This window comes from Tasmannia lanceolata, unplaced genomic scaffold (assembly GCF_043159265.1).
Source record: "Tasmannia lanceolata isolate RefF3 unplaced genomic scaffold, GAP_Taslan_0.1 ptg000024l, whole genome shotgun sequence".
Classification (NCBI taxonomy): domain Eukaryota; kingdom Viridiplantae; phylum Streptophyta; class Magnoliopsida; order Canellales; family Winteraceae; genus Tasmannia; species Tasmannia lanceolata.
In genome coordinates this window covers 7,948,988-7,971,170 of record NW_027518701.1, presented here as the reverse complement: position 1 = coordinate 7,971,170, position 22,183 = coordinate 7,948,988, and the positions used below count along the sequence as shown (strand labels likewise).

At 38.8% G+C, this 22,183-nt stretch overlaps 1 protein-coding gene across 1 annotated transcript; it reads right to left on the bottom strand.

The window, feature by feature from the left end:
• Window positions 1-3,047: 3,047 nt before the first annotated feature.
• On the bottom strand, window positions 3,048-21,587 carry LOC143856975 (uncharacterized). The gene is made up of 2 exons (XM_077367256.1): window positions 20,667-21,587; window positions 3,048-3,242 (listed from the first exon to the last, which is right to left on the bottom strand). Exons 1-2 carry the CDS (start codon window positions 21,585-21,587, stop codon window positions 3,048-3,050), a joined length of 1,116 nt encoding a protein of 371 aa, XP_077223371.1.
• Between the last annotated feature and the right edge of the window lie 596 nt (window positions 21,588-22,183).

Sequence of the window (22,183 nt, the reverse complement as noted above, 5' to 3'; positions counted from 1 at the left end):
GGATCTTCTCTCCCTATCATTGCACACTATCCGCCAACCCTCCCAGAGATCAAAAGCCGATACAAATCTAAACAAAGGGGATCATGGATCTTCTTTCTGATCTTATGTTGCTTTCTATCATAGAATGCTATTTTTTATTTCTCTGTTTTTTTTTTCCTTTGCTCCCTTTGTCTTAAGAAAATAGGTTTGGGTTCATCTTATATTGTTTTTTTTGTACTGAATTACGGTTTTTACTCTGAACTTATGTTACTTTATCATCATTTTTTTTTTGCAAGGCCCCAAAAAGGAAAATAAGAGTGAGTACTTCTGTGGGAAATAATCAATGGTTTTTTTAGTTCTTTTGTAAGAACAACCCGATTGAGATTGGGTTTTTTTTTTAAAGGCCCCAATTAATATCATAGTTATTATGTTCTGATCATGTTTATCTTATATGATCTTAGCAAGTTCTTTAAAACACAATTTGAAGCTTATTGAACCCCTACCCCTATAGACATGAGTCGTTCTGAGATGAAATCAATCGAGTACAAAAGACGTCAAAAGAGTGTATTTTCGAATAGAGTTAAAGGGATGAAGAAGAAGATCTTTGAGTTGGCGAATCTCTGTGGTATAGATGCAGTCATGGTGTCTGTTAGTTCAGATGGAGATCAGATTGAAACTTGGCTCGCCAACCGATCAGAGATCGACTGCATATATAAAATATACATGGAAAAGGAAGAAAGTGCGAAGAATAGTGAAGATATTGCGAGCTTGTGCAAGATAAAGATCAAGAATCTACACCAAAAGCTTGATCAGATGTGAATTGAGCTCTATCCTTCATGGGATGACCGTTTAAACAACTTTTTCACAAGACTCTCTCAAAGAACTTGTGGATATATTGGCTAAGAAGATTGAGATGGTGAAAAATAGATCTAAGATGCTTGAAACTAATAAAGAGAGCTTGTTGACCACTAAGGAAAAGGAAGATGAGCTTGTCGTTGAAGAAGATTGCAATGCATCTCCCATTCTCATCCCTCTATCTGATCATATAGCGTTGGATGACTGCATTTACAATCCACATCCTTCTTATTTTGAGATGGGTATTCCTAAAGAGGTGACATCTGACTTTTGGCTGAATAATGGAAACTCCTTATCATATTGCCCAAACACATATTTATGGGCTGGGATCCCGGAGGGCTTGGTTTCAACAGGTGACTGTTTCTTTGGTTTTACACCTTTAGATGATAACACCAATTTTGAGGAGTATTGGCCGAATAGTGGGAACTCTTCGTCAAGTTGCTCAAGCACATTTTTAGGGACTGAGACTCCAGAGTGCATGGTGTCAATGGATGATTGGTTCTTTTGTTTTACACCTTCAGGTGATAGCACTGATTTTGAGGACTATTAGCCGAATAGTGGGAACTCTTCATCAAGTTGCTCAAGACATTTTCAGGGACTGAGACTCCAGAGGGCGTGGTGTCAAATGATGATTGGTTCTTTGGTTTTACACCTTCAGGTGATAGCACTGGTTTTGAGGACCTCAGTTCTTTTGTCATTGACTTTGACATGTCTACTCATATTGGCATGGATCCTAAAACCAGTGTAAAGCCAGACTGTTGCCTGAGTAATGGAAACTTGTCCAGTTACTCGAATTCAGGGAGCGAGACACTGGAGTGTGTGGTTTCTCAGTGGGCGAATGTTTCTCATGAAATGAGATGTTTGAAATCGGTGACAGGAGATAATAGATTCTAAAGTCAGCTAGCTGGAGAAATATGGAAATAAGGAAACGAATGGAGTTGCAACAATTTTTCCAGATACAATTTAAATTTGTATAGAGATTTGATAACCAATCAATTGGACAGGATGTGAGGAAAAGTACTGTGTTTCGATAGTGTAGACTATTATGTAATATATGTTTTCTTAATTACAATTTTGCAAGATGCAATTTAAATTTATACGGAGATGGGATAGTCAATCAATTGGACATCATTTGAGGAAAAGTATGGAGTTTATAAAGTCAGCTCGTCAGAGAAATATCAAAATAAGGAAACGAAAAGAGTTCCAACAATTTGGAAGTTAAAGTATAAATTTTGGGGAGTGATAAATCGACTCCCCATGTGTCTTTCTCTCTCCTCTAAGTTAGAGAGAGAAAGAGGAGAGAGATAGACACACGGGGAGTCAATTTAGACGAGAACTTCAGTTTAACTTGTTCTTGTGCTAGACTTTTGATGGCCTTTGTTGAACTACGAAATTTATAGGGTGCATCTTGTGTTGTGATTGAGTGATGGGGCTAGGCTTTGTTTAGAAGTGTGTATAATGAACTATTTGCAGGTGTTCCAACTTTGCCTACAGTAACTATTTAGAAGTGTGTATAATGCAACTATTTGCAGGAGTTAAAATTGTGTATAATTTAACTCTCGGAAGGTGCTCTAACTTTTCCTACAGTAATTTAATGTCTGTTGGATTTAATTTTTTTTTGCTTATAATCTTATATGCAAAGGATTTTGAAGTTAAAATAAAATTATTTGTAAATATTGGATGAAGTGGGTCTATGGAATGGTATGTTGAAGCATTCAAACAATAATATCAGAAGTTAGGCAAGTTATCATCTTGATTAAAGCGTCAATGAGCCAGGTTCAGGCCGGACTCAGGTGAGTCTTGAGTCATGATCGCTTTAGGGCACACCAAGTCCGGATTCAGAACTGAGCTGGGTCCAAATACTACTGATTGGATCATACTCAATTCAAACTTTGATCCAACACAAATGAAAGAGAAGATTGAATCTATAAAAACAAGGAGCTATAACTATACTTTCCTTTTACAAGAATATGAAAGAAGAAATACCATAAGCTTAGATAAATCAAAGGAGATTAATTGCCCTGCCATTAGGTACGCAAAAACTAAAGAGAAAGATCTTGAACCACTCCAATCGCACTTATGATTATCACTGCAATAAAAATATGGAATGAATACACCTACAAGAGCACTAATAAATCCCATAACTCACATTTAGTTGGAGAGTACGAATGATCAATCTTGCAACCATATATGGCACAGCCAAATCAATGGGCTCAATCTGTAATGTAAACTGATCCCTCTGTGAGATGTATCCATTTGCATAACTTAAAATCCCCAATATTGAAAACTATATCAATATTCTTCAAGTCCCGAATAAGCTGTTCTGTAGTATTAAGGCAGCCCGGTTGATAATTGTTATATTCATTGGAACCATCACTTTCAGTCTCAAAGGTAAAATGCTTCAGATACTGCACTTATTCCATTGGTGCTTGAGATCAGTCTCTACAATTTGTAGAAATAAAAATAGACAAAGGTTTCTAAGGGGCTGTTTGGTTGCCCCATGCTGGCATCCATTAATCTCTTTCACCCCTGTTGGAAACTTTTTTAATGTCCTTCTCAAGTAATATTCCCTTCCTTTGCCTTCAAAACAAGATTCTTTTAACTCAAGTGAAACACCTCTCTTTCTTTGGACGTGTTTTGGGGTGCAACTCCGGTGTCCATGTTTCTGCCCATGTTTTGGGGTGCAACTCCGGTGTCCATGTTTTGGGGTGCAACTCCGGTGTCATAAATTAGGGGTGCAACTCCGGTCGGGTTGGGTCGGACACTGTGTGTCCATGTTTCTGCCCATATTTTTCCTCCACAAATAGCAGGGTTAGGATGATCCTATAGGGCTGAATTTTGGTACACACCCTATCCACGGAAGGGCCTTCCAAATAAATGCTTTGGATCTTCCAAATGAATTTTTGGCCCCCATCCTCGACCAAAAAAACTGGAGCATCCCTGTGGATAGCTCGCAGTCAGCACCCAAAGCTCCCATAGGACACGCCCAAGAGTTGTAGTATGATTTCCTACTGTATGCTTCCATGCACAAGTAAGTCCTCTTGTAACCCATAAGCAAACCGCCAAGGTTCCGGCCTACACCTGCTAGGCCTATCGGGGGAGAAGTCAGCATGTCACGGGGCCAACTCTCCCTATAGAGTTTGGCCAACCAGCCCCCTCAACCAAGAGTGCCCACCAAAGGTGCCATAAATGACGACTTTTGAAGATACAACGAGACGAGGTAAGTTTGGATTTTAATACCGGTTGTATCCTCGAATTGTTTTCCCGTGACAAAGGTTTCTCAAGAAAGTATGCTACTAGTATTTATTGCAGCTGCTTTAACTCACATGGAGAGAGAGAGAGAGAGAGTTAAAAATGATTTAATGACTAAAAATGAAGAAACTTGCAGGGTCCCAGAGTTGCATCACCTCCCAACATAACATGATTATTGCTATGGAAAGGTTAAATGTATAGAAGATATGGTGCAAGCAAACTTAGGTTGCAACACCTACTGCCAAACCATCCATGCCTTTAATTTGGAGCCAATGCTTAGTCGGTCCCAAAATATGCTAGTTGGTCACAAAATGAGTTAGTTGCGGTCCCAAAATATGCTAGTTGGTCTCAAAATGAGTTAGTTGTTTGTTTAGTCGGCCCCAAAATGAGTTAGTCGGACCAAAAAATGCTTAGTCAGTCCTAAAGTATATTAGTAGGTCCCAAAATTTACTTAGTCGGTCCAAAAATTTGCTTAGTTGACCCCAAAATGAGTTAGTTGGACCCAAAAAATGCTTTGTCAGTACCAAAATATGTTAGCCGGCTCCAAATTGAGTTAGTTTGGTCCCAAATTTTCATTAGTCGGCCCCAAAATGAGTGGCATTGTTGTCCTTAAAATTCTTTTTTTATAAAATAGCATTTATTAGAGTTTTTTTAAAGAAGTGCCATTTTTAGGTAATTTTTGCAAGTCTTCTCCTTGTAACAGTAAATAGACCCACCTATGATCCATTTAGATCGTTTTAATGCAAGCCTATAATGTTGTCAACGGATCCACTTTGGGTCGGATCCACCTATGTGATAGTCACGATCCATTCAAATTCCTTATCAGTCGGGTCAGAGTCAAATTGTTCTTCGGATCCTACTTTCCACGTCATGATCACGATCCATTTTAATTCGGACCGTCCATCGGAGTGTCCTATTATGTCCCACTAAGCTAAGTAAACAATTAATTTCTTTAAAAAGAGATAGAATGGGAGTCCACTATTAGTGTGTCTCTATGCATTTTCTTCTACTAAATTAAAATTTTATCTATGTTTAATCTATGTGTATAATAATGCTTGTAAACAATAAAACTAATCAAAATTACATACACAAATATAATGTATAACTATTATCAAAGAATATGATGCATAAAGAACAAAACCCCTCTCTCTTTTCTTTTGTTAAAGTATGAAATGAAACAACTGAAATGAGTGAAATCACATTCCCATCCGATTCATTAAATGATAAGAGAGGTTTTGACCAAAATACCCTTCATAGAACGGTTAGCATTAACAAAAGTTGGGGGAATTTTGTAAACCATTTCAGATCGTGACTATCCAATGGGCATCTGTGGCATGCCCATACACAATCTAAAAATTTTCGGATCCCAGATTTGATGATCCGAAATATGCCTGTGGATCCTATTCATATGTCTAGATCCCGTTCATTAACGTTTGGATTTGGACGATCCATCGGACCATCTGGATCCATTGACACCCCTACAAGCCTATGATTTTGATTGCCCATGGCCTAAAATTGCTTCAGTAGATCGAAGGTGAACCCTAACTTTAAACTATGTAGACCATCGATGAAGTGGGCTACACCTTGGATTACCCATGACCCACAATCTGACCAACAATCCATCCCTAACCATCTTACTCATATTATTCCTTATATTTGTTGTTTTAGTTTTCATTTATAGGCTATTGATCAAACACTTATGATTGCCCAATCAGCCAACCCAATATCTTAAGCCATTTGAATAACAAAGGGGGACCCACCAGATGCACGGACCAAACTCAACGGATCATTAATGGGTCCTAAGGTCCTACTTAGGTAATTCTGGCAAGGCCCACATTGGGATTGGGATTGGATCACTCTCTTCAAGAAACGGAATTGTTAAAAGTAATTTTGGCAAGAATTAGGGACTTTATTGCAATTTAAGATAGATGGTTGATATAGAAAAGGGAAAACTACTAAAAATCCCCTAAATAAAAACCTATACTAGAAACCCCCAAAATTTTCTTAGTTACCAATAACATCATCTTTTGAAATAATTAGCTTTTAAGTTTTTTCTTTACCTATTTTACCCTTAACATATTACGCTTGGTACAAATTCCTATAATCTCTCACCTCTCAGTATAAAAACTCAGCCATTTCCCACGCTTGGTACAAATCCCTCCTCAAACGGTTCTCTTCGTTTTTGGTAACTCCTCATAACCGAATACATCATGGTAGCATTCTTTGCCAATGCCAAAAATATGTGGGTGTAGAACAATGGGCCCTATATGAAGATGAGGTGTAAAATATTGGGCCCACCCCAATGCATGGTCTTGGTTCTTTGGTTTTTCACCTTCAGGTGATAGCTCTGATTTTGAGGACCTCAGCTCTTTTGGCATTGACTTTGACATGTCTAGTTATATTGGCCAGACCATTGCCTGAATAACGGAAACTTGTCAAGTTACTCAAATTTATATTCAGGAGCAAGACACTTGAGGGCGTGGTTTCTCTGTGGGGGAATAGTTCTCAGGAAATTGGATGTTTGAATTCGGTGACAGGGCATACTTGATTATAAAGTCAGCTAATTGGAGAAATATCAAAAGAAGGAAACAAGTGAAGTTCCAACAATTTTGCAAGATACTGTGTAATTTTATACCTTTTTACAGGATACAGTTTTTTATATAGTGATGGGATAGTTATTCAATTGGACATGATGTGTGGAAATGTACAGAAAAGTACGATGTTTATAAAGTCAGTTCATTGTAGAAATGTCAAATAAGGAAACAAATGGAGTTCCAACAATTTTGAAAGTTACAGTTTAAATTTTTTATGTAATATTATGTTTATCTTGTAATTTGTGAATGAAAAATTGTCTCATTACAATACTCTATTATGAAATTAGACAAAAACTTTAGTTTAACTTGTTCTTGTGCTCTCTCATGATATTAGAGGAAAACCCAGCTTGTCTTTCCTTTTTTTTTATTGGCTTGTGAGACCTCTTTGGGAACTATAATTACCTTTGACAGATCGTTAAATACTAAAGGACAAGATGCATTAGTGAACAAAACTTGGTTGTGCTGATATCATTTCCCCAGCTTTAGAAATGATATAGTTAATGGCTCCCAATGAGGCCTTAATGTCTCATTTGCAAGTAATGTCTCTGCTGTAGTTCAAATTGAGTTTTTTACATCATCCGTTTCACATAAGAACTCAGTGATATCTCTAATTTCATTACTTTATTGTGATTTCTTTAGAAAAAACAAAAACAGTTATGCCAATATCCACGCCAACAAAGCCAATTTATGTATAGTTGCTTATCTTCTACATGTTTTGATAGGGTGGGTCCAACCTTTTCCACCCAAACTCATGCATGCATAGGATGGGCCCACCATTTTACACCATTCATAGCATGGGCCAGGAATGCTAGTTTGTTGTCATGAAAATACGTGGCTGTTATGCTGAATTCAAATTGAACTAATTAAATTATTTATGGATGAATCCCCTTAACTGCAAGTACAATAAACATGAGTGACTAAATTTTTGGTCTGGATTTAAAAGCCAAGTTTGTCAGTCAAAGTACAGGTGGTAAGGAACAGTGGTTGCTCACTACGTTTTCTCCTTTTCTGACCATTTATAACTTTTGTAACTTTTTCTATAATTTGTATACCATTTAGATTGCTATAATGGGCGTGCAATCAGTTTTGTTGGGACTCAAAATGAACCAGCCAGCTGAAATCGTATTTTCAAGTCAAATTCCTTTCTTGAAAACATAGAACTAATTCAAATCTCTCATGACAATTCTCTCTTCTGATATTAGACAAAAACTTCATTTTAGTGTGACAGATCCACAAATAAAGATCCCTTGAGATGTGTCGACTTTTCATTGTAATTTTGATTTTTGTGTTTGAAAGTATAACTTGAACCAATCCTATTATGATGATACTGTATCTCTGAGTGCATCATTTGTTGCAATGGGTTTAATTTAGGACCTTTCTAGATTGCACTAATTTTCAAGAAAATTTTGGGATGGGAAATTTTTTTTTTTTTTTTAACAACGAAAAATGATACTGGAAACTACCTTATTCAATTTTTACTTCGGCGAACTTCAATTTATGATAATATCCCTCTAAATTAACCATAATCATACCAATTCCTTGTAATAGTTGAAAGAAAAAATTTCCCCTTAGAACCATTTTCCATCAGAAATATTTTTCTTGCAATCCAAACCTAGCCTATGTCGTAGGGCTAGATCACTTATTTAGTAGTGTGTATAATGCAATTCTTTGGAGATGTTCCATCTTTGCCTACAGTAATTAAGTAACACTTTGAATAGGGGGAAAAAAATATAATATTATATGTAAATGATTTAGAAGTTAAATACGATTATTTGTAAATAATGAATATAGTAGTTTTTGAAATGAATAGTGCTCTTAAAGAGTAGGGGTGCAACTCAGGTCGGGTTGGATCGGGTTGACACTTTTTCCCTTTTCGACGATACAGAAGCGAAACAATCAACCTATTGATATTGGAAGACAACAACCCTAGCCCAAAATTCAGGTTGAATCGGGTTGACAACAACCCTAGCCCAACCCGAGCAAGCATTCCCTAAACCCTAACCCAACTCAACCCAAGCCTCGGGTCAATGATGGCCAACCCTAACCAAACCCGCGTCTAAATTTCTCAACCCTAACCCAACCCATCTAACCAAATCGGGTCGGGTTGGGTTCGGATTCAACTAGGGCCAACCAAAAAATACAAGAAAAAAACATAACCCTAAGAAAATCACGATAAAATTAGAGGTTGGAAGTCTAGTTCGGGTCAGGTTTAGGATGCCAAGGCCTCAATCCTAACCCAACTCGAATTTAAATCGTTTTGGCTTTTTAAAACCCCAACCCAACCCAACCAGATGAAATGCCAACCCAACCCAACCCGACGAAATGCCAACCCAACCCGAGCCAAAATCTGGTTGAACCCAACCCAAGTTGCACCCCTACCAAAGAGGCCTTAATGTTTAATTTGCAAGTGAAGCCCTGTTTGTTTGGGATTTCGAGAACCGATTGGGAGTGCAAAACTGATAAACATAAATTACAGCTTAATAATCAGTTTCGGACTTGCAATCGATTCTCAAAGTAAAAAACAAACAGGCCTAATTTTTGGGGGCAAAGTCAGGCCCTTTGCTAGCCTGATCCGGGCCCACTCGTGACGCAAATAGTTAGAAAAATCACGTAGATCGAATGATCCCAGCCATCCAATTACTAGCTATTTCATTAATAGATGTTAACCATTGATGCAACAGGGCCCACCAGATGGATGCTTATGATCCTTGGATTAAGATCTCCGATAAGACATTCCCAAACAGCGGATTTCTAGCTATTCTAGTAATTGTAATTGATCCTTTTCCTTGGATCTCATGTCACCACAAGGATGCAATCCGGTCCGTTGATCTCGGTTTTTATGAACACACCGGTTGCCACTGGCCCCACCTCTTGATCGGATGATCATATATAAGGCTCTCTTTTTTCTAATACTGTCAAGAAAGCAAATGATTGTTTTTTTCTAGTAGTAAGATTTACGGATGAGATGTTTCCCAGAATTGGGACCAGGACAACTAGGGTCGTCGATATGGCTGGCCAACCTCAGATTGCCCACGGACCAGAAATCACACCAATTTCTCTGTGGGGCCCATCTCCAATGGGCCAGAGCAAAACCAATTTATCTGATGGCCCAGATTGTCCAAAAATTTACTTGTATAGCCAATAAAAAAAGGGAAATGATATCATCACAACTATGTTTTGATATTTGGACTGAAGCTATCACAAGCCAATTAAAAAAGAAAAGACAAGCTGAGTCTGTGCAATTATTAAACATGGTTGTGCTGATATCATTGCCCTAAAAATGCCAAAATGTCTATTATTGGCCCCTGCTAATGGCTATATCTCTTGGAAGATATGGGAAATGATACATTCTCCATTCTTGTTTTACTTAGGACTGCTCCATCTAGTGTAAAAATGGAGTCGTAAATTAGGGGTGCAACTCCGATCGGGTTGGGTCGGACACTGTTTGTCCATGTTTCTGCCCATATTTTCCCTCCACAAATGGCAGGATTAGGATGATCCTATAGCGCTGAATTTTGGTACACACCCTATCCATGGAAGGGTATTCCAAATGAATGCTTTGGATCCTCCCCAAAATGTAGGGCCACATGTGGTTTTGAGCTCGAGCTCAGATAAGCTTATATGAGGTCGAGCTCAGGAACACTTTCTGCTTTTATCATAGTAATTACTTTTGTTGTTTACCTGTTTTTTCTTTTGCTCATTTTCTCTAATGTGAAGTTTTGTTATGAAAATAGGTAAGGTTTCGTCTTATGTTGGTTTTTTTTTTTTTTTTACTCAATCAGGGTTTCTTCTCTCATCCAATGTTGTATATTATCATTGAAATTTATTTTTGTTGTTTATCTATTTTTCTTTTGCTCCCTTTCTCATGGATCTGTTTCTTTCGATGTAAAATGGGCGTAAAGCAAATTTTATGGCCATTTTCCCACTTAATAATGGGAGTAAGATTTGTTTTGCACCCATGTTACGTTCAAAGAAACGGAGCCTTTGTGAAATTTTGTTAGGAAATTAGGTTTGGTATCATCTGATATTGGATTTTTTTTACTGAACTAGGGTTTATTTTCTGATCTTATGTTCCTATTTTATATCTTAGAAAGTTACATTTTCTTTTGTTTTCCTGTTTTTCCTTTCAATTTCTGTTAGGAAAATAGGTTTGGTTTCATCTGATATTGGTTTTGTTTTTACTGAATTAGGGTTTCTTTTCTAATCTTATGTTAGTTTTTACAATATAACATATCAGCTCATGAAATTCCCAACCATCGTTATTTTTTGTCACGCCCATTGAAGGAAAAAAAAAATGAGTTTTCCTGTGGGAAATAATTAATGGTTCTACTTGTTCTTTTGTTACACGAACCCAACTAAGATTGTGGTTATCATGTTCTAATCATCTTTTTATCTTATATGATCTTAGCAGGTTCTTTAAAATCCAATTTGAAGCTTATTGAACCCGTATAAACGTGAGTCGTTCTGAGATGAAACCAATCGAGTGCCAAAGACGTCCAAAGAGCGTATATTCGAATAGAGTTACATGAGAACATTGGAACTCTTGAAGAAGCTCTTGCACAATTTACAGCTAATGATACCTTGGATAGCATGCAGTCCAGAACAGTTCGGCACTCCCTACAGGTAGATGTGGACAAACCATCTGATGATTGTAATTTGGCAATTCTTGATCCAGAAAGGAAATCTGATTCTGTCAAGGGTGAAAGAAGGCTGGCTATACAGCCCTCTGGTTCAATCAGTTTTGGTGGGACTCAAAATGAACCAGCCCGCTAAATAGTATTTGTAACAGGCCATGGGTAGGACTGTGTAATGGGCTGGGATGGCCCTGTATTGGGATTGGCGTAGTTCATTACAATTCTCTGTTCTGATAGTGATATTAGACAAATTTTACAAGTGGTACTACTATCCATTATGATCGATGATATTGTATATGGGTGCATCATGTGATGTGATGAATGTAATCTAGGCCCTGTTTTGGAATTCAGTAATTTTCAAGAAAAGTTTGGGAAGGGAAATATTTTTCTAAAATTTCTTATCCTTTTTGACACACAAAAAAATATATAACTTGAACCAGCCCTATTTAATTTGTACTTGGAATGATATTCAATCTATGATAATATCCCTCTAAATTAACCATAATCATACCATTTTCCTCTAAATTGTTGGAAGAAATATTTTTCCCAAGAAGGATTTTTCTGTCAGTAATAATATTTTCTTCTTGCAATCCAAATGGGGCCTTTGTTATAGGGCTAGCTCAGGCATTTAGAAGTGTGTATAATGCAAGACTCTTTTGGAGGGTTTCCAACATTTCCCACTATAGTAGTTTTAGAAATGATATACTATTAAAATAATCTCACTTGCAAATGAGGACCAATTGTAGTGGACATCCGAAGAGGCCCTTAGCTAATGTACATATTGTAACTGGTTAACGGGTCTTTTTTCCAAAGCATATGTTTAGCCTTTAGGTCCGAAATTTCGGATTTCGGCCTAAATTTAAAACCATGTTAGTAGGTCGGATCATATTATGATGTAACTCTATCTTTGCGGTACACATGGAAAATCTAGTCTATTTACCTAATGGGCCTCTGATTTTTATGACCCAAAGATCCTTTTCCATGGACCTCATGTGCACCACGTGGATGTGATCTAGTTCGTTGATATTATTTTTGATGACATTGCCATTGGGCATTGGCCCCACCTTGATAGAATGATCAAATGAAAGGATTTTTTTTCCTAATTCAGCTAAGAAAGTAAATGATTGTTTTTCCTACGCCTTAGATCTAGGTATGAGATTTGCTAGGAGTTGGACCAAACCAATGAGGGCCATCGATATTACCGATCAGATATATGGTCCTGGTTGTGCGTGTCCCACCTTGGATTCCCCACGGACCAAAAATCATTCAAATTCTCCGGTCAATGGGTCAAAGAGAAACCTATTTATTTGATGGCCCAGATCGTCCAAAAATTGCTTGCATGGCCAGTAAAAAAAGAGCAATGATAGAATGAAGGGCCCCATTGAAGCTCATTTTTCCAACGGCGCCCTTCATTCTATCATTCCTCAAAAAAAACAAAAAAAGTGAAAAATGCCAAATTGTCTATTTTTATTGGACCCCACTAATGGCTAAATCTCTTGGAAGATATTGGAATCATACATTCTCCCCCCTTTTTTACCTAGGACAGCCCCAACTACTGCAAAATGTCATAAAACACAAATACACTAGGGGACTGTCCCAAGTAATAAAAGGGACAAATTTTAAGAAGCGTTTTCCATTTTTAGAAAGTTAAAAAGGAGTGAAAGTGGAGGGAAACTGCGTTTTCAGCTCTTGCATTCAATCTCAGGTATGGATTCTTTTCCTTTTTCCTATTTTTTTTCCATTTTTGTCGCTTTTTTTTTCTTTCAGAGATTGAAAAGTTTTTCGTTGCCTGACTTTGCTCTAATTTCTTATTTCCTTTTTCTTAATGTGTATTTTATGAGAGAAATTTCTTTTGTTGTTTCTTTGTATTTCTTCTATTCCTTTTCTCTACTTTGGGGTGTCAATGGATCCAGACGGTCCGATGGACCATCCGAATCCGAACTTTAATGAACGGGATATAAGCATACCAAGAGGGTCCATGGGCATATTTCGGATTCCCAATCATATGATCCGAAAATTTTTGGATCGGATCCAGGCATGCTGCGAAAGTCCTTAGGGACAGTCACGATCCGAAATCATCTTACAGAAATATCCTCAAAATCATTACAACATCAATGTTAAGGGGGGTATTCTCGTCAAAATAGTCATATTCTTTTAGTAGTTACCGGTTTCCATCTTTATTGAACGAAATCTCCTTTTCGAAATAAATCTCATCTTCCTTCCCGTGTAAGTATCCCCTCCCCATTTGTGGAATGAACATCTCATCTTCCTATCGTCCGAAATCATCTTACAGAAATACCCTCAAAATCATTACAACATCAATGTTAAGTGGGGGTAATCTCGTCAAAATAGTCATATTCTTTTAGTAGTTACCGGTTTCCATCTTTATTGAACGAAATCTCCTTTTCGAAATAAATCTCCTCTTCCTTCCCGTGTAAGTATCTCTTCCCTATTTGTGGAAAGAACATCTCATCTTCCTATCGGTAGCCATAACCCATCTACCCCATTGACATTAATTAATGTTCTGTCCGTAGTCATTGCTCTCACCCTCGCTATCGCTAGTCATTGTTCTCACCCTCGCCATCGCAGCACCCTTGCTTTCCCAGCATCCGAGCAGTATGTACGGAAAACTCCTGCTAAGTTTTTGGTTTCTATTATCTCCTTAGAATACTGGATAGTGGATACATATTTCTCCCTGTTTTTAGTCACTTCTTTGTAGTCGATCACTGCTTTTCATTATGGTGGACTGACATTCTAATTCTTTTTAAACAAAAATTAATTGTGTACTAAGCTTAGTAGGGCATAATAGGACACTCCGATGGACGGTCCGATTTAAAATGGATCGTGATCGTGACGTGGAAAGTAGGATCTGAAGAACAATCCGAATCCGACCCGACCGATAAGGAATTTGAATGGATCGTGACCGTGACATAGGTGAATCCGATCCGAAGTGGATCCGTTGACACCCCTATCTCTACTGTGAATTTTCGCTCGGAAAATAGGTTGAATTTCATCTTTTGTGGTTCCTTTTTTTCTGAATTTGGGTTTCTTCTGAATTCGGGCTTCTCATCTGATCTTATGTTGTTTTTTTATCATAAAAGTTATTTTTGTTGTTTCCATTTGTTCTTTACAAATTTTCTATAATGTGAATTGTTGTTAGAAAAATAATTTTTGTTTAATCTTATATTAGATTTTTTACTTAATTAGGTTTCTTCCCTTATCGCATGTTAATTTTTTTTCACACCGTGCTAGGGTTTCTTCTCTGATCTTATATCAAATTTTTTCTACTGAATTAGGGTTTCCTTGTGTTCCTTTTGTTGTGAATTTTCTTTAGAAAATAGTTTCAATTTCATCTTTTGTTGTTCTTTTTTAATGAATTAGGGTTTCTTCTCTGATCTTTTTTAATGCCAATTTTTATTTATCATAGAAAGTTACTTTTTTAAAATGCAAATTTTTGTTCAAAAATAGTTTTGTTTAATCTTAAATTAGTTTTTTTTTTCTGAATTAGGGTTTCTTCTCTCAAACTGCATTCTCTTGCGCTCGCATTGTCTCTTGCACTCGTGCTCTCTCTCTCTCTCTTGCATTCAAACTAAGGTATAAGTTCTTTTCCTTTTTTTGTTACTTTTTTTTTCTACGCAGAGATTGTGAAATGTTTTTTTTTGTCTGACTGCTTCCTTTGTTTTCCCTTTTACTCTAATTTTAATTTGTAATAGAGAAATTGGTTTGGTTGCTTCTCTGTTTTTTTCTTTCCTATTTCCTAATGTGGTTTTTATCATAGAAATTTGCATTTTTTTTGTTTCCCTATTTTTATTTTGTTCCTTTTCTCTAATGCGAAGTTTTGTTACAAAAACAGGGAAGGTTTCATCTTATGTTGGTTTTTGTACTCAATTAGTGTTTATTCTTTGACGCCGTTTCGCATTCGTCTCGAAGACGCAATTAGCCCTTTGTCGCTTATCCAGGAACCGTTAGATTTTATCTACGGTTTAGATTAAATGTGATGGAAACCTACTCGGGGAGTAAACCAATAACTCATGATGCCTCTTTCCCGAAAATCACGAAATGTAGATCCCCAATCCTAGGAAGACATGGCGAATATTTCCATTTTCACGAGCCCTTCTCTCCTTTCCTTTTTGCATGAGTTTCGCCGGATAACACATGTGAAGAAAACCTCACCGAATAACACAGGTGAAGAAAACCTCGACATAAAAATTTCATAATCTCTCAATTCTTTCTGTTCTTCAAAGAAATTCAGCCTGTTGAACCTCTAAGAACTTAGGAAAATTATCAATCCAAAATCCAAGACCGCCTGTGTAATATTCATTGCATTAACCTTTGCTGCTATTCTATTCATGGTTTGGCATAAGAACCAACTGACTCTTAAATGTTTCACACTAGTGTTAAGAGAATATATAGCTTGCACCTAGGAAAAGAAAACATTAAAGATTAATCATTTAGGAATTTCAATAATGAACTGAATTATAGAATTTTCAACAGTAAACTGAAATTAATTTGATAGATCCAGCATTCATGATATTTCTGTGATACATAGTTTCATTCCTCACTGTGACTAAGGTTCTTACTGTAAATTTAATTTTTTTTCCTGTACTCCATTACAGAAACCATTCATTTCTTGCCCATGAAAGCTACAATCTAGTTCAATTTTCAAGATTAGAATTTCCTCATTAGGTCATACTTCAAATCTTTGTTGAAGCAATTTAAACTCTTTCGATTGAATCTGTTTCTATCAATTTTAGTGTATATTATTAAGAGTATTTGCCTTAGCTATGTTAAATCATATGTCCGCTTTTTATGAACAGTCCTCTTTCATAGAACAGAAATCTTTCATAAAACAGAAAATGCAGAGGAATTTGTGAATTTGCCAAAACTCCGTTATGGTACTATGAAGAATCCAGATTGTCTATCATGCCCAGGTTTTCCTCAGAGAAATCCTGAGAAGAACTAATTCAAAAGTGGAATCCATGTTTTGAAAATTCACAGAAGATACCTAAACGAGGACAAGAAAAACCCAACTAGTGTAATGCAGAAGCTTTCGATCGAAACAAGAGTATTGCTGTTCTTGAGAAGGGTGATCCTCGAATCTGGCGAAATTCTTCAGGAGAGAGAGAGAGAGAGAGAGAGAGAGAGAGAGAGAGAGAGAGAGAGAGATTCGCAAACATGGAAAAATTCGGCCTATTTTCACAAGATATCATAAAGGAATTCTAATTCTGTCACAGGCGAAAGAAGGTTGGCTACACAATCCTCTGGTTCAATCAGTTTTTGTTAGGGGTGCAGCTTGGGTCGGGTTGAGGCCAACCCAACCCAACACGAGATAGCATTCCCTCAATGCTAACCCAATCCAACCCGAGCCTCGGGTTGAGGATGGTCAACCCTAACCCACCCCCCCTAAATCTCTCAACTCTAAGCTAACCCATCTACTGAAATAGGGTCGGGTTGAGTCGGGTTGGTTCGGGCTCACCTTGGGCTAAACAGAAAAATACAACAACCCAAAGAAAACTAAGATAAAAGTAGAGGATGGAGGTCTGGTTCGGGTCGGGTTGCCAAGGCCTCAACCCTAACCCAACCCGAAATTAAATCGGGTTGGGTTTTTCCAACCCTAACCCAGCCCAACCCGACCCAAAATGTGGTTGAACCTGTTGGGTTCGGGTTGAGCCCGACCCAAGTTGCAACCCTAGTTTTGGTGGGACTCAAGATGAACCAGCCCGCTAAATAGTATTTCTAATGGGCCGTGGGTAGGACTGTAACTGGCTAGAATGGGCCTGTATTGGGATTGGCGTAGCTCATTACAATTTTCTGTTCTGATATTAGACGAAAACTTCAGAGTAGTATGGCATTTTGAACAAAACTACAAATTTTACAAGTGGTAGTATCCATTTTGATGATATTGTATATGGTTGCATCGTGTGTTGTGATGGATGTAATTTAGGCCCTGTTTGGAAATCAGTAATTTTCAGGAAAAGCTTGGGAAGGGAAATATTTTTCTAAAATTTCTTACCCTTTTTGACACACGAAAAAAAATATTACTTGAACCAGCCCTATTCAATTTTTACTTGGAAGGACATTCAATTTATGATAATATCCCTCTAAATTAAACATAATCATACCATTTTCCTCTAAATTGTTTAAAGAAATATTTTCCCAAGACGGATTTTTTGTCAGAAATATTATGATTTTCTTGCAATCCAAACGGGGCTATGTTATAGGGCTAGCTCAGGCATTTAGAAGTGTGTATAATGCAAGACTCTTTGTAGGGTTTCCAACATTTCTCACATTAATTGTTTTAGAAATGATACAGGCCCTGTTCGTTTAAGATTATGACAACTGATTGTGAGTACTAAACCGATTATTGGACTCAAATTTAAAAGTAATTTTGAGTCCATTAATCAGATTGAAACTTGCAATCGGTTTTCATAATCTTAAATGAAGAGAGCAATAATATTAAAATAGTCTCACTTGCAAATGAGGACTAATGAAGATATTTTTTTTGAAAAGGGCAACAGATTATATATATATATATATATATATATATATATATATATATATATATATATATATATATATATATATGTAAAAACAGAACCGAGGTGGTCCTGAAGGAACAAAGATAATACAAAGATAACAGTACAATAATTCAAGGAGGTAGATAGTCAAAGCACTCAAACGCGGCCCGAAAGACTCCTTTCTTGGCAAGGGAGTCTGCTTCCGCATTGGCTGATCTCCTGACATGGCGAAAAACTATTGAGGAGCCCTTAGCCCTGTCCTCTATTTCCTCTAAGAGAGGCAAAAATCGCCAAGGGGGAGAAGCGTTACCCGAAAGCCAGCGAATAACATTTAAGGAATCCCCTTCGACGATAATTTTGTCGCACTCTAGACGAGGCATCGAGAGAAGCCCGCTATGAACGGCTCGGACCTCTGTCTCGTTTGAGTCTGCCACTCCGATAGGCCCCGAGTAGGCCCAGAGGACTTCCCCTTTGTGGTTTCTACATAACCCCCCTACTCCTGCCATTCCTGGATTGCCGATAGACGATCCGTCAAAGTTAAGTTTCAGGGACCCCGGAGGAGGAGGAATCCAGGAGGGGAGGATTTTCACTTTGGTAGCCGATTCCAAGCATATGATTGACCATCCTTCCCAGAGGTCGAAAGCTGAAACAAAACGAAACAGAGGAAGGCTTCGAGCCCAGGATATGACCGCAGCTATCAACTGAATATAAATCCAATAGGGAGATCTAGCCTTCCCTTCAAAGATACGAGCATTCCTCTCTTTCCACAAGAACCACCATGAGGCCAGGAGACACATCTTCCACAGCGTTCTGCCTTTCCTTTTCCAAGGAGTCCAGGCCCAACTCTGAATGAATTCAGCCATAGAGTTGGAGGGGACCCAACTGATTCCAAAACGAGAAAAAATAAGACCCCAAATATGGCGAGCAACCTTACAGTGTATGAAAAGGTGGTCAATGGATTCCCCAGCGGATAAACATAGAGGACAGTGATCTACCAACCACATTCCTCGTTTCCTCAAAAAATCCATAGTTTGAATGCGGCCCCAGCTAACCGACCACCCAAAGAAAGCAACTCTCGGAGGGCAAGATTGTCTCCAAAACGAGGAGGACACATGCTCCACTGAAGAAGGGATCAGATGGTTATAAAAAGATTTGACTGAAAATATCCCCGAAGGATTCCAAATCCAAATCCTACGATCTACGCCCGAAGACTTGATGAAGCAAGAATCCAATAAGGAGAGGAGGGCGTTGTAAGAGTTTAACTCCCTAACAAAGAAGTCTCTGCGAAACTTAGGAGACCAAGCCACCTTCCCATGTTCCCTTACAAAACATTCCGACACCCAGGCCTCTTTCTGAGATGAAACGATGAATAAGTCAGGAAACATCACTTGAAGAGGATCGTCCGAACACCAAGGATCCTGCCAGAAACGAATCCGATCCCCCCTATATACTCTGAATCGGACGCCAGGAGCAAATAACGACTTCAACTTCAAGATGTCCCTCCAAGCCGTGAGACCTTTGAGTTTAAAATTATCAACAGAGTCCCAATGCCCATGATCTGAACCATACTTACTTCCAATGACCCGGACCCACAAAGAGGATTGTTCTTCGCCAAATCTCCACAGCCACTTGCCCATAAGGGCCTGGTTAAAACTCTGAACCCTCCTGATACCCAAACCTCCATTTTTAGTAGGCAAGCAGACCATACTCCATTTAATCAGGGAGACCCCCTTGGAAGACCCTGATCCGCCCCACAGGAAGCGTCTCTGAATTTGTTCGATGCGTTTAGCAACCGAGGCGGGACATTGAAAAAGAGATAGAAAATATATCGGCATATTGGATAGGACGGCCTTTATAAGCACCAATCTACCTCCTTTGGAAACCAACCGGCGCTTCCAGGTGGCCAAACGTCGCTCAATCCTTTGAATAATAGGAGCCCATAGGTTGTGTTTCGGTCGACCCACACCAAGAGGAAGACCCAGATAGGTTGCTGGAAAGACATCTAAATCACACCCCATAATTCCGGCGAAAAAGGATGCATCGCTCTCAGAAACGTTGATCGCGAACAACCGAGATTTTGCGAAATTAGATCTTTGACCCGAAACCATCTCATAATAACGAAGCATAGCTTTAAGGTTAAGAATCTGGGATATGACCGGAGAACATAACAGAAGAGTGTCATCCGCAAACTGAAGAAGCGATACTTCCACCTTGCTCTCGCCAATAAGGAACCCTTGATATAGCCCCAACTCACTTCCTTTTTTCAGCAGTCTGCACAGTGATTCGGCCACAATCAGGAAAAGAAAAGGAGAGAGAGGATCGCCCTGCCGCAATCCTCTAAAAGATTTGAAGAATCCTTTTGCTGATCCGTTGATGAGGACAGAAAACCAGGCGGACGATAAGCAGTTCCGGATCCACCCTCTCCACCTTCCCCCAAAGCCCATACGACCCATGAGAAAATCTAATGCTGCCCAATCCACTCGGTCATATGCCTTCTCCATGTCAAGCTTGCATAGAATGCCGCCTTCCCCCTTCCTCCGATAATAGTCAATGGCTTCATTGGCTGTTAAAGAACAATCAAGAATTTGCCGGTTGCTTATAAAGGCACTTTGACAGACCGATATAATTGAAGGAAGAACCACTTTGATACGATCCGCCAGAACCTTTGCGAGGACTTTGTAAAGGCTGTCCACCAAGCTAATCGGGCGAAAATCCGAGCTTTTTGTTGCTCCTTCAATTTTTGGAATGAGGACGAGAAAAGTTGCACCTGTCCCTTTGTCAAGGATGGCTCCCTCAAAAAATTCTATGAAGAATCGAAGAATATCCGATTTTACTGTTTCCCAGCAAGTTTGAAAGAAAGCCAAACAAAAACCATCGGGTCCAGGGGCTTTATCTTTTGCCAGAGAAAATAGTGCTGATCGGATTTCCACCTCAGAGAAAGGGATTTCCAATCCGGCTGAGGCTTCCAGGCTTAAGCTAGCAAAACAAATGTCTTGAGGAATTGGGCGTAACATCCCATCAGCTGAGTATAAAGATCTGTAGAATTCAATAATTTCTTCAATAATTCGCTCCTTGTCAGATACAATCTCCCCCTCCACTTCTAAGGATTCAATTCTGTTCCTTCTTCTGCGAGCACTAGCCATGGCATGGAAGAAGGCTGTGTTTTTATCTCCCTCCAACAACCACTTGACTCGAGATCTTTGGCGCCAAGAGATTTCTTTAAGCATCAACAACTCTTTATGCTCTTGAATTAATCTTCCTTGTTGCTCATAATCCTCCGCCGAGGCCAAACCACTCTCTGCCAATGTATTTATCTCCATCAATCTGTCCTCAAGAATCCTCTTCCTGCCTTGGTCCACTTCTTTCTGCTCCTTATCCCACTCTTTTAATTTCCCCTTAATGAAGCGTAATTTTTTGCCTATAACTACGTCCCCTGGACCTTCAAAGACGCTTTCAGACCACCATCGGACTAAGAGAGCCTCCATTTGGGGATTTTCCAGCCAAGCTAATTCAAATCTGAAGGGGGGCGGGCCCCAGAACTCCATTTTAGGAGACAAAAGGAGAGGGCAATGGTCGGAAACTGAATGGGGTAAAGCCTGCTGATAGACTTCAGAAAGAATTGCCAACCAGTCACCCGAGAGAAGAAATCGGTCAAGCCGACTCCGGTTCGAACCTCTGGCCCAGGTGAAAGAGGAGCCACCCAAAGGTAAATCTGCGAGCTCGTTGATTGCGATGAAATCAGCGAAAGATCTCATGCCCGCAGTGACTCGCTGACCCCCAAGTCGATCTCTTGATCCTAGAACTTCATTAAAATCCCCCCCGATACACCAAGGAGCGGAACATAGGCGACGCGTCTGATTTAATTCTTCCCAAAAAAGACACTTCTCAGAGGATGACAAAGGACCATAGACACCTGAGAAGAACCAGACTGAATTATCATTGCATTTACGGAAAGCTACGGAGAGAGAGAAAACTCCACGCCAAACATCCGTGCTGGCCCACAAGACTGAATCCCAAGCCACCAAGATGCCCCCTGAAGCTCATTTGGATGCTAAGAAAGCAAAATTCCAGTCAGTATTGAACCCCATGCTTCTCATATCTATGTTACGGATTTGCTCCATCTTTGTTTCCTGAAGACAAACAACCTCAGGGCGCCGATGTTTAACTAATGCTTTGATTTGAATTCTTTTCTCCAGAGAGCCCAAGCCGTTTATATTCCAGGATAAAATCTTCATTAACAACTATATTCCGATGAATTCCTCCCCGCCCTGATACCAGACTTTCTTCCTTTTTTCTGGGATGTGAGACCTTTGCTATTCGATCCAGAATCATAATTGATATCCGATTGAAG